General features: G+C 47.0%; 2 protein-coding genes across 4 annotated transcripts in view; one reads left to right on the top strand and one right to left on the bottom strand.

Annotated features, from left to right (window-relative positions):
• PLEKHB2 (pleckstrin homology domain containing B2) overlaps positions 1-12,044 on the top strand; it is a 418,604-nt gene that overhangs the window by 99,932 nt on the left and 306,628 nt on the right. The gene's annotated exons all lie outside the window — the stretch shown is intronic.
• Positions 3,321-5,579, bottom strand: GPR148 (G protein-coupled receptor 148). Its single transcript, XM_052685818.1, has one exon. The coding sequence runs from the start codon at positions 4,362-4,364 to the stop codon at positions 3,321-3,323; it is 1,044 nt and encodes a 347-aa protein (XP_052541778.1). The 5' UTR covers positions 4,365-5,579.

Below are 12,044 nucleotides of genomic sequence, written 5' to 3' on the forward strand. Positions count from 1 at the left end.
CCCCATGCCTCAAAGATCACTCATGTAATCCTAGCTCAGACTGACATTTTTGTGTTCTAATTCTTCCTACAGACCTTCCATCTGCAGCTCTGCTGTCCTTGATCCTCTTCCCTCACGCCCTTCACTCTGCAGGGGCCGCACTTCTCATGATTCCACTGTTCCACGCTGTCCCATCCAGCTCTGCCTCCCAGAGACATGAGGAAATGTCCCTTACATAAATGTCCCTTACATAAACCACTGCAGTGTGTTTTCACGAGGTGGACCAGTCTGGCCTGCCCAGGCTTACTGATTTTCACCCTGCAACACCAGCAGCAAGGCATGTATTTTTTTGCTTGAGAAGAATCACTTCAGAATGCACAATCTGTTGCTCTCCTTAGCAGAGACAGAGCCGAGTCCCTGGTGTCATTTACATGGCTGCAGGCACCCTTGATGCCCAGCACCAGGCCTCCTCCTCCTGCAGTGCACCAGGCTCTGCTGGAAGCTCTGATGCCTTCGTAGCAGCTCAGGGTTGTGGTTTTTTGTCCTTCAGATTTGTTCCTTCCATGCAGATTGCACCTCTCTCATGTCGCAATCCAAAGGACTACTGGAAAAACAAAAGCATTCAGCACCAGTGGTTTCACGAAGATGCCAAAATCACAAGGTTTGTGGAAAAACTGCCAGGGCTGCAGTGCTGTGCCCCCAGAGACAGGGCAGAGCTGCACGCAGCAGAGCCCTTGTTTCAAGCAACCCTGCAATTTCCTTTTCCTGCCACTGCCTTTCCCCCACTGTCACACACACCTACCTCCCAGGGGAATGATCACACATGAATCACAGATGGACCTTTCCACCAGTAATGCCCAGCTCCTAGCTTCCATCTCTCAGCTCCCATCTCCCAGCTCAGCTTGTGGGCTGTGAACCCAGCTGGGAGAGGGATGGCAGTGGTGAGCTTAGTGATGACATCAGCATGAGAAAAGCAGAGAAAAATGAACTGAGGATACATCTTGGGTACACCTTAGAGTCCAGCATACACCTTGAGGTGCAGCACTTGTGCTACTGCAATTTGTTCAGGGGTTACTGCTCCCAGCTGCCAAATCACATGTTAGAGTCGACCGCTCTCCGTTTCACTTAATGTGCTGGGCAGACAGACTGACATCCAAGAAGTTCACTTTGATGACCTCAGGGAGGTCAACAGCAGGGCCGTGGTAAATAGCCTCCACCTGAACTCCCAGAGCTCTCTGGAGACATCCTTACAAGGCTGCTGATCACTGCAAGTGGGGAAGCCTTACTATATTTAAGATGAAACTGAAGACATTTATGAGAATGAAGAATTATAGGAACGTCGTGCTGGTGACCCTGCCCTTGTGACCCCCTCAGGTCTGTGTGGGCAGCTGTGGGAAGTCCCAGATGGTTTGGTGCACCACGTGCTCCTCCCGTGCATGCAGTAACATACTGCTTCTGCACCAAACAGCACGGCAGCAGCCCACATAAGAGCTAATATATAGGTTGTCACTTAGGAAGCCCTGTCTGCCCAGTGTCAAACTACATTCAGAAGCATTAAGAAGATAGCATTGGCTCTCCATGGGGATGCCTTGTCTGGATTGCTGTTCAACCCGATTAATTGCAGCTCAGCTAATTATTCTAGGCAAACCCCCATTCTAGGGAACAAGTCCAGGGAGATGTACAAGGTGACTGTATCCACCTTTCTCAAAGGGCCATTTCCACAGAGCAGCATTTTATTGCTTGGTCTTTATGATATATCACCATATACAGGCTTGGTACGTACATTAAGTTGCTATTATCACCAGTTCACTTCCTCCTGCATTCTGTGTTCTTCTGTGTGATACCAGACTTCCAGCTGCCTCTAAATACACCCATGGGACAGCGGTACAGAACTGGCATTGCAAGTTGGCCTGAGTCTGTCCTGGAGGTTAGCTTTGTGATTAACAGAGGTTAGCAGGAAGATTGAACATGGCTAACCTGCAGCTACACCAGGTCAGCTATGGCCCTACCTTGCTCCATGCTATTAACATAGGTTTTTTCACTACTTAGTCTGAACTTTTACAATATAGAACAAGCTTCCAGCAATAAAGCTTGAAAGGATATTCCACGGAGAACATCCTTTATGTTATTGGTGCTCTTGCCACCAGGCAGAGGTGTAGCAATGTGGCCCAGGACTGAGCCTTGGAGGGTGCATCCTCACGCCTTCCAGCCCTGATCATGTTCTGAAAGCACCTAGCCAAGCACACAGGTGTTGTTCCCTCCCTTACCCGTGTTATGGGAGACCCTCCTCATACGCTGCAACCAAAGTCCTTATACAGACACAGCTGGTGTGGGACAGTGTCTGCAGTACCTTCATCCAAGTGGAACATCATAGCAGCTGTGAGGTCCTACTTTTGTATTGAACACGATTGTGAAGAGGGTTTTTTTCTTCCGGAAAACGAAGTGGTTACTCAGCGATTTAACTTTCCTTCAGTTAAACACACGGGAAGCACAGAGCCATGAGTGAAACAAACATGCAAGATGGTTTATTCACTTGCAACAACTTCAGCTTCAAGATGCTCTCACACAAGGAGGTCCCTTCACAGAACAGCCCCACCACGTCCCTGCACATTCCCACTTCCACAACAGAATGTATCTCCCCTCAGCTGTGCTGACATAGCAGTTTGCAGAACATGCTACAAATCAGATCTCTGGGGTAATCTCGGTTAGACTGAAAACAACATCACTTCTCTTTGGAGGGATATTTTTAGCCTGCAACTCCACAAGCAGCTGATTCAGCTAATGAGGCGGCCACCCAGTGCCCCTCCTTGCCCCCCAAGGCAGCCCAGCTCCATGGGAGCATGTTGTTTGGCAGACGGTCAGGCAGAGCCCGTAAGGCAGACACAGGATAACACAGGGCATGTGGTGCAGCACGGCACTGCGGTCTGCAGAGGCACCTTCCTTCAAATGTTTTATAGAATAGGATGTCAGTTACCAACCTTGCAAGAGTATCTGTCAGGGAAAAAAACAGTGGTTCTGCTCCCAGCACACTTGTTTAAGGATCTTGCTCATGTCAAGAGCTCTAGCTACCCCCTTTGCTTTGCACCATCTAGTTCGCTTCACACCATCTAGTTTTTCATTTTCTATTTTCCAGAAGGGCATCTGCCGCAGGCGGGTGGAAATGACTTTGACTCACTATCTCCTCCAACACCAGAACGAAGGTTGGAACTTCACAGGGCAGCATCTGCTGCAATCCCAGCTGTGATGCGATGAAAGACCTGTGGCCTTCTGACAGAAGCTGAGTGATTGCCACCAGGCTTACACACTGATGAGGCAAGGATGCGGCTGTCTGCTGTGCTGCCTCAGGATGGAGGCAATGGAGCAGGTGACACCAGGTGAAGAGGCTTAATTCTGACAAGGGATCTGAGAGATGCCGAGATCTCTCTGTACCGAAGCCCGTACAGAAAGGGGAACAAAACTTTAGGCAAAATCATCAGGACGTTACAGATCGTCAGAGAGATCCAAATTGATGTCTGCAGTCCAATGACAATGTTAACGTACAAGAATGATTCCACGAACAGAACCAGGAGTGGAGAGAAATAAAAGAAGAACACAGTGTTGTGCATTAAGAATGTCACACTGGCTCTGGAGCAGATGCTCTCCCATATACCTGATCGCCTGGTTTTAAAATAAAGAACACCGTAGCAGCAGAATATTAGGAACAGGAAGAGAAAGATAGCCATAGCAGACATCCAGAAACTGAGTTTCACTGTGTTGGTCCCGCTCAGAATTAGCAATATTATGACCGGGATGGCGCACATCTCCAGGACGCAGGGCACAAAGCTGTGAGTGCTGGATAGCACCAGGAACAAAACCCCAGGGAAAGCCCCAGAACAGACCCATAGCAATGCAATCACTTTCCTTGCTCGCGAAGATGGCAGAATAGCAGTGTAGCGCAGAGGAAACAGAATAGCTATGTACGTGTCCAAAACCATCGCAGCAGCCGTGAACAATCCTCCACAGTAAGCCACGGCCAGTGAAAACAGCTGGAGAATGCAGGCTTCCTTTGGGAGAACTACACGTGCTGCACTGAGAGCAGCTGACAGGGTGTAGAGCAAAAGGTAGAGCAGGTCGCACAGCAGAGCGTTCCCCAGCAGCATGTACCTTGTCTCCTGGCGGATGTTGAACCTAGAGAAGATCACAAACAAGATGGAAGGAATGACGAGGACACCTGCCACGAGGCAGACGATGGGAGGGATTAAAAACATCTTCACGTTTGTATCTGATGTGTTGAGAGTCCATTCCTCCAGCAGATAATATGAAGAAACTTCCAAATCTGAGGAGATGTTGGACTGTCTCTGGAGGGATGCATTCATCCTTGTGACGGACGCACAGAAGATGCTCATTTTCTTAGGATTTTATATGACTGACTTGGAGAAAAGCAAGATCTTCTGAGTGCTGAGCGCTTAGATGGGCAGATGCCCGTGGAAGCAAAAAGACTTCCCAGCCAATTCTGTCTGCTCTTCGACAGCAAGTGGAAGGCGGTGCGACATGGAACCCTGAAAGCAAATTCTGCGGTGCCAAAAAATGATTTTTCCTGAAGCGAAGAGTTACTTTTCTTTCTGCAAAACCCGATGTTTAGTAGAGAATGAACCTTTGTAAGCTTTAAAAAATAGTCTAATCCCTCAGCTAGCTCTCTGATCAGAAATGAGTGGGTTGTTGATTATCATAATCTGAGTTTGAGCTCATAACATTATCACTGAGGCAGATGGGATATTAGCTCAATTCAGCAGATGTGAAATGATACAGAATGACATTCTGAGTGCACCGATGTAGGAGAGTCATAAAGATGACCAAATGATGCTTTGTACCAATTGGTGTTGAACAGCACAATCGATTTGAAGAGATCAATAGAGATGGCTTTCAATCCTGTCGTAAAATTGTATCAGAATGGCTCTCATGAATTAATTGATTCTATTTATGGAGGAGTGAATCAAAGCATCTTATTTATAGACAACAAGCCTTCCCTGTCTCTATTAATGCATACAAATACTGAATTGTCTTCACTGGTTGACTTACAATCTGTAGCTCGTTGGGATGAGCGACGTGCGCAGTCACATGCCAGCATACCCTGCAGCACACCTGGCTTTCCAATGGTCTTTTGGAGACCAATGCTTTACTTGCTGACCAGCACACGTTTGCTGTGCTGCACTGCTTTTACCACCAGATCTCAGAGCCTGGGGTGCAACAAGAGAATGTGAAGGATCTGGGTTGTGGAAAAAGAACTCTATGTTCTCCCAGAAGTGATCTGATCAGAAGCAAAGCTGTTCTTTCTCATAGGCTCAGCATTGGCTAGTAACGTTTTAGTCAGTCAAAAAAGATTATTGATGCAGTCGTTGTACAATGCAAAGTGAGCAACACTGCTGGAGTGTTGTAGAGCAAAGAGTTTACGTGTTGGTACTGCACAGAAAATTTTATACAGAAAAGAGTGGTGGGTTTGAAGTAGATTATAATGGGTTAGGAGTTATAGGTAGGGAGCGACTGGCTGTGTCTCAAACTAGGAAAATTGCAGAGCGTGAGGGCAATGAGCTGGGTCTGAGAGGGACAAAACCAAGGTGAGGAAGATGCTCTAGGCTGCATGACAGAAAATTTGCAATGAGTAAAATGGATGCAGAGAAAGAAAAACTTCCCCAGTAAAGGTGTATGATAGAGTGCTCATTCTGACTTATTTGCTAGGGCTGTTGGTATGCAATTAATGAACTGTAGTGCATGCCTTAAACAAGAATAAGGCCTTCACCTCTCTGATAGTAGTTGCCCTGAATGCCAGCAGTGTCTGCGTATTGTCAGGAAACAAACACAGAAGGACACAGTCTTAGGTCATTTTTTCAAAGCAGTTGAAAGAACAGCATGAGATTTGACTTCTCTGGGTGGCCACATCCCTGGGATAAACAAAGTACTTTCCTGAGCAGGAAGAGGAGAAATGGCCACTGTGCTTCAGGACAAACAGACACTCCTCCCTCCTCCTCCCAGGCCCTGCCAGAGGCAGCACAGGAGCAGCACCAGGCTGCCTGCAGTACACCTCCTTATTATGGATATAGAAATCCCACTTGCTGCCTTGCTGCTCCTCATGTTTCACATCTGTGAGGAAGGACTGATGCATGCACTGTCTCAGAAGAGCCCATGGCGGTGCAGGCAGGGCAAGGAGGAAGGAAGCATGACTGTCACCTGACCAGGCTGCTTCGACGCTGCTCTGCTGTGGTTTAAAGTCTTCTTTGCCATAGCAGCATTGCTCTCTTTCACGACCCACACCTCCTGCAGTCACTTCCCACTCGAAAACCACACCAAGCAGCACACTGCTGCTACAACATCCCATTACAGAGTAAAGGCTTGTCACCTGCCTGCTCTAGGTGCTCTTCTCACCAGCTGTGCAGGGCTATCCTGAAGCATTTTAAGTAATGGTGGGCACCAAAGGACTGCTCTCAGTATTTGAAACATAGTGCTCATGCAAGCCAAGATAGCAGTCAAAATGTAGGCATTGAAACCTGCAGCCCGCCCTACTGCTTTGAAGTTATCTTTAAAAATACCACATGTAAGTTCAGAAAACCCTTCTGGTAGTCCTGACAAGCCCACCAGAACCTCCCAGACTCAGCGCTGTCAAATCCAACTCTTTTGCCAGCTATGACTTTCCTCCTCCTCTCAACCAATATGGATCCTACTGTTGCTGCAGGAGCCGTGGGAACGCAGCTCGCTCCTTACAATGGCATCACTGCATTCATCATTTCCCCAGCACTACCAGCACGCACGAACACTGCCAGCACGCAGCAATTCAGCCTGGCTGTCCATGGGAGGTGGTGCCATCTCAGCTCACAGAAGGACGTGCTGTGCCGTGGACATGCTGCCTTGGAGCGTGCCAAAGCACACAGCAGACAGCTTGTGAAACTCAGTATCTGTCATAAGCCTTCTGCACATTTCATCTCTCTGCACCATGCTGGCATTCATGGAGCCGTGTGTCAGGACTGTTTGACTGGCCGCACCACGTGGAACAAAGGGATAGAAGGAAGAACAACCATCATTTTAAGAGCAGCATTTCAGTGGCTGTGGTGCTTGGGTAGGCAAAACAGAAGGGGGCTCTTCCCTGGCTCAGTCCTGCCTCCACTGAAAAGTATGCGAACAGTGCTGATGTGATGATGTATTTGGCTTCAGGATCCTACCCTGTTCTATCAACAAGCCTTAGCACAGCTAATAGCTTAAGGAGGAAGCAGCAATCAAGCACCCAAACTGTTGAATTATACTGTTCTTGCAAAATGGAGAGGAGAAAACCCAAGAAAACTGAGCATGAACAAATCAGCTCCCACTAAAATTTCAGACTTCTTTTAACAGCCAGTATACCCTGCCTCCCAGCTCCTGGTGTTCTAAAGGTGCCATATGAGCAGGAAGATCCTGGAGGAAATCACAGATATATTGTCCAGCTGCTGGTTAGGATTCAATGTGAACAAACTCACTGTCACCTCAACTGTACACTTTTGGATGATGGAAAAATAAATGCAAAAACAATACTCAGCAATACTCAATACAGGGCTAATGCAGCCAAGCATTGCTGTGTATCATCACTGTAGTTCTATAAATGCATACCTCAAGGACTTGTTTGCTTAGAGTTTTTGAGCTAGCAAGTAGTTACTATTTTCAATCTAGAAATGCTTTCCTGAGGCCTGAAAACCTCCTTGTAGCAGAGTCACTCCTTCCTGTAAGAGATAATTATCACCAGTCTGGTGTTCCAGCTATATTGGGAGGGTAATCAACACTGACATCCTCTCTATCCTCTCTACCACGAGGTTCAAAGCAAAAGAGGCAGCTCTGACAAAGTTTCACCTGTTCTCCATTGATCCCCCTGCAGAGAAATGGCTGCAGGACAATCTGTTATAGCAGTATTGTGCAGAGAACTTCAGTTCTGCTATAGTTATGATACTAAAATGGGAGAATTTACCAAAAGAGTAATTCTTTATCACTCTGAAGAATCCACTTGTGCAGCTGTGAAAGAGTAAGCAGGTATATGATGCAAAGTGTAAGCAAAGGAATGAGCTTGCCAATTGTCCTGCAGTGACTGGAAGCAGGTTTGCATCTGGCAAATGGGAAATAGCCTTCCCACTTAGCCTTCACGCAGGGAGTGCTGCAGCACCTGTGGGACACCCCAGGTTCAAAGCCTGGCTTATCCTGCACTCAGCACTTACCCACCACAGCCTAACGATGGCAATGGATTACTTGCAAGGAGATGGTGAATCTGAAGATCCCTCCAGAGCATATTGAATTTAGACAGCTGCCTCACTGTTGTTGTGCTCAGTGTTTCGTGGTACCAAAGCGGATGGTTCTCCTGCAATTTCCTGTAAATCTGCCCTTAATGCTCTAGTTATTGATTGTTTTTTTTTATGTTCTCTGGTAAACTTGTTGGTGGATGCACTTTCTACGTATCTTGCTGATTCAGACCTATCGTATTATCAACCTCTCTTCTGGCTCTTATTTTACAGTCTGTATTGATTTTCAAACAATAATACGCTTTTAATCACTTTACTCATTTCTGCTTCAGCCAGTATCCCAGTGAAAGCTTAGCTCTCTTATCTGCTGAGTTTGGGAGATCTAAGAAGGCATGCATTCAGTCATACTGAGCACTGTAAATCCAACAAGGACTGTACTTTATCATAGTCTGATACTGAGTATAAACAGATATTGTTAAACTGAACAGAGAAGGTCAGAACTATTGCTGTCTTATAGTAGCTGCTGTGGGCTTCACTGTGCACACAAAGGAAAGCTTCCTATTTCATGCAGAATTCAGTCTAACCGACTCACCAGGACTGAAACCCTACTGCTGCCATGGCCATACTTGTGCCGGAAAGGGAAGCTGACCACAGCAATGCTAGGGTTTCCCCATCCCTGCATCCCAGGAGTCTGTCTTATGAGAGGAATTCTGTGACCACATTGCACGCCCATGTTTGCCTCTGGGATTCCTGAGTGCCGCCAGGTAGCCAGGCTGGATGCTGACAAGGCTGCTGGCTCCAGCATCATGTGCTGGGTCCTGGTCTGAGAAATGATGCCGTGCTTTGTGTCTGCCCCAGTGACCGATCTGCCTGGCTGCGAGCCCAGGGACAGCAGCACAGAAAGGCCTTTGGTCAGCCTTGGCTTCATCCAACTAAATCAACATTTTCACTGCTCTGCTGTTTCATGGTGATCTTTCCAGCCAGGTTTAGTAACAGAACTTTGACCTCGGGAGTCTCCATGTGCTGCACCAGTTCCTTTGGTTTCCTCCCCTAATGCCCCATTCTGGGCTTAGTGAGGGCTGGAGAAGCCCTCTGTGCTACAAAGAGCTGAATGCCATGAGCAGCCCAGCTCCTGCCAGCAGGAAGGGACCTACCAGCTGTAATTGTGTCCTGTCCGTGTCCATATTCTCTGTGTGAGGAAATGAGCAGCTGCCGGCACCAGAATAGATTACCTACACTGTATTTCTGATTGGGTTTTTTAATTGTCTCCTCGTTCTAATAGGAAGTCAGTTAAAAGACAACTTTTTTATAAACCTCCAATATTTCCTATTAGCTTTTCTGCAAGTCTTCTACGTCAGGACCCCAGCTGGAGCCATACAGCCTGACTGCCCCAGCCTGATTTCCAGCTATCTCTGTGCCTCAGCTATTTGTCTCCACTTGTCTCCAGAATTATTGAAAGCTATTCCATCCTTGCCTGGTATTTGCTATAGATAAGATGCACACGCACTGCCCTTGTAACTGTACAAAGTTCACAAATCTAGCTTGTCACTTAATAGAGGTAAGGAAGTAAAGGAACAAGTGTGAGAACTAAAATCAGATTACAGTGATTTTAAAGGTCAAGTGAAAGACAAAACAGGAGAAGAAAATAGGGATTAGAAAGTGCTTTGAAGAATTTTAATGAGTTTCCCAAAGAAAACAGAGGGCATTGAGAGGCTGAGAAGAAGAGTGAGGCTAAATCACTGTTTCTGATTCCAAATACCATCACCTTTGTGATCACAAAGCCAAGACAAAGTTTGTACCAAACTTGCTTTTCAGGTGCAATATTGAGAAGTAAGCTGGGTGTCAAAAGAACAGGATTTTGGAACGTATGACCAATGTGTCAACAAAAGGCTAAATGAATTACACAACCTGAGAAAAAGAAATGCTGTGAGGTCCCAAGTGCCACCTGCTCTCCCCCAGGAGAGAAGCATCCTGCACTGATGGCTAGATTGAAGGATCTCTCCTGTGTGCCTTTTTTCAGCCACACATTTACAAAACAGCATCAACAGCTTTCTTAATAAGGCCTGTTTTTAAAAGACAAGTCCACTTTCTTAAAGGTTGTTTAATTCACAGAGAGGAACTTTTACCAGTCTAATAATTCTAAACGAATTTCAAACTGTATATAACATTGATGCAAATGGGAGTTACTTACATAAACATACGACCTTAGGTAAGAACATTACCACAGTTCTCTAACCTGAGGATTTATCAGATATCAGATAACTCCATGTTCAAGATCACATGCAGTTATGAGCAGAACTAGAAATACGTCTGAATTTGTGGCTCCTTGACTCCTCATCCAGGTCAGGGAGAAAGCTCCTTCTTCTTGGAGAAAGCTTCTCAAAAAGGGAAGCCAAATATATCCGGCAACCCTCAAAGAGCACCAGCCTTCCTACTGCTCAGGCCCTGGCTGGCACCTAAAATCTTCTGCCTCTGCTTCACCTGCTGCCAGTACTGATCTCCAGCATCACCAGCAAAAGAATGCCACGAGCAGGCAAAAGCAGAAATATTCTGGCTGTGTCACTGTCCTAATGTGTTTTCTTTCATGTAAAAAGCCATGCAGTGCACAGGAGAATAAAGGGAATACTTTACAGTATGATGAGAAAGGAGACAGATGGCTGGAGAGCAGAGAGAGCAAGAAATTCCAGAAGAAAGATGGGAGAAGCAAGGGCTCTAGGGACAGTCTGAACATAGAGGTAGGCAAGTGAATGCTGCCAAGGCCATCCATCAGCCAGGAGGACCCCAGCCTCAGCTCTGCAGTCCCACTCCTCCCTTCCACCTGGAGAGGGTGTGCAGGCCCTGAGCAAGACAGGAGACAAAGAGAATATAGGAAGTAACGTGGAAAGAAATGTGGTAGAATCATAGAATCACCAAGGTTGGAAAGACCTCCAAGATTATCCACTACAACTGTCCACCTACCACCAATATTTCCCTTCTAAACCATGTTGTACCCTCAGTACAACATCTATACATTTATTGAACATCTCTGGGGGCGGTGACTCCATCACTTCCCTGGGAAGCCTATTCCAGCACCTGACCACTCTTTCAGAGAAGAAAATTTTCCTGACATCTAACCTGAATCTCCCCTGGTGCAGCTTGAGGCCACCCTCTTATCCTGCCACTGGTTATACAGAAGAAGAGACCAACCCTTCCCTCAATCTCTTTTCATGCAGCTGTAGAGAGCTATAAGGTCTCCCATAAGCCTCCCCTTCTCCAGATGAACAATCCCAGTTCCTTTAGACGCTCCCCATCAGACCTGTGCTCCAGATCCTGCACAGCTTCGTTGCCCTTCTCTGGACCTGCACCAGGGCCTCAGTGATTTTCTTGTAGTGAGGGGCCCAAAACTGAACTCAGTACTTGAGGTGCAACCTCACCAGTGCAGTACAGGGGACAATCACCTCCTGCTCCTGCTGGCTGCACTGCTTCTGATACAAGCCAGGAGGCCATTGGCCTTCTTGGCTACCTGGGCACGCTGCTGCCTCATATTCAGCCAAGCAATGACCAACAGCCCCAGGTCCTTTTCTTCCACACAGTCTTCCAGCCACTCTGCTCCAAGCCTGTAGCATTGCCTGGGGTTATTGTGGCCAAAGTGCAGGACCTGGCACTTGGACCTGTTGAACTTCATCCCATTGGCCTTCCTACCCCCAGAAAAATCAACACCTCCTCCCAGCTTAGCGTCATCTGCAAACTTGATGAGGGTGACTCAATCTCTTCCTCCAGGTAATCAATAAACACATTGCACAGGACAGCCCCCAGTACCAACCCCTGGGGAACAACACTCGTGACTGGTAGAATTGG

This window comes from Tympanuchus pallidicinctus, unplaced genomic scaffold, assembly GCF_026119805.1.
Source record: "Tympanuchus pallidicinctus isolate F22 unplaced genomic scaffold, pur_lepc_1.0 scaffold22, whole genome shotgun sequence".
In the NCBI taxonomy this organism is placed as follows: domain Eukaryota; kingdom Metazoa; phylum Chordata; class Aves; order Galliformes; family Phasianidae; genus Tympanuchus; species Tympanuchus pallidicinctus.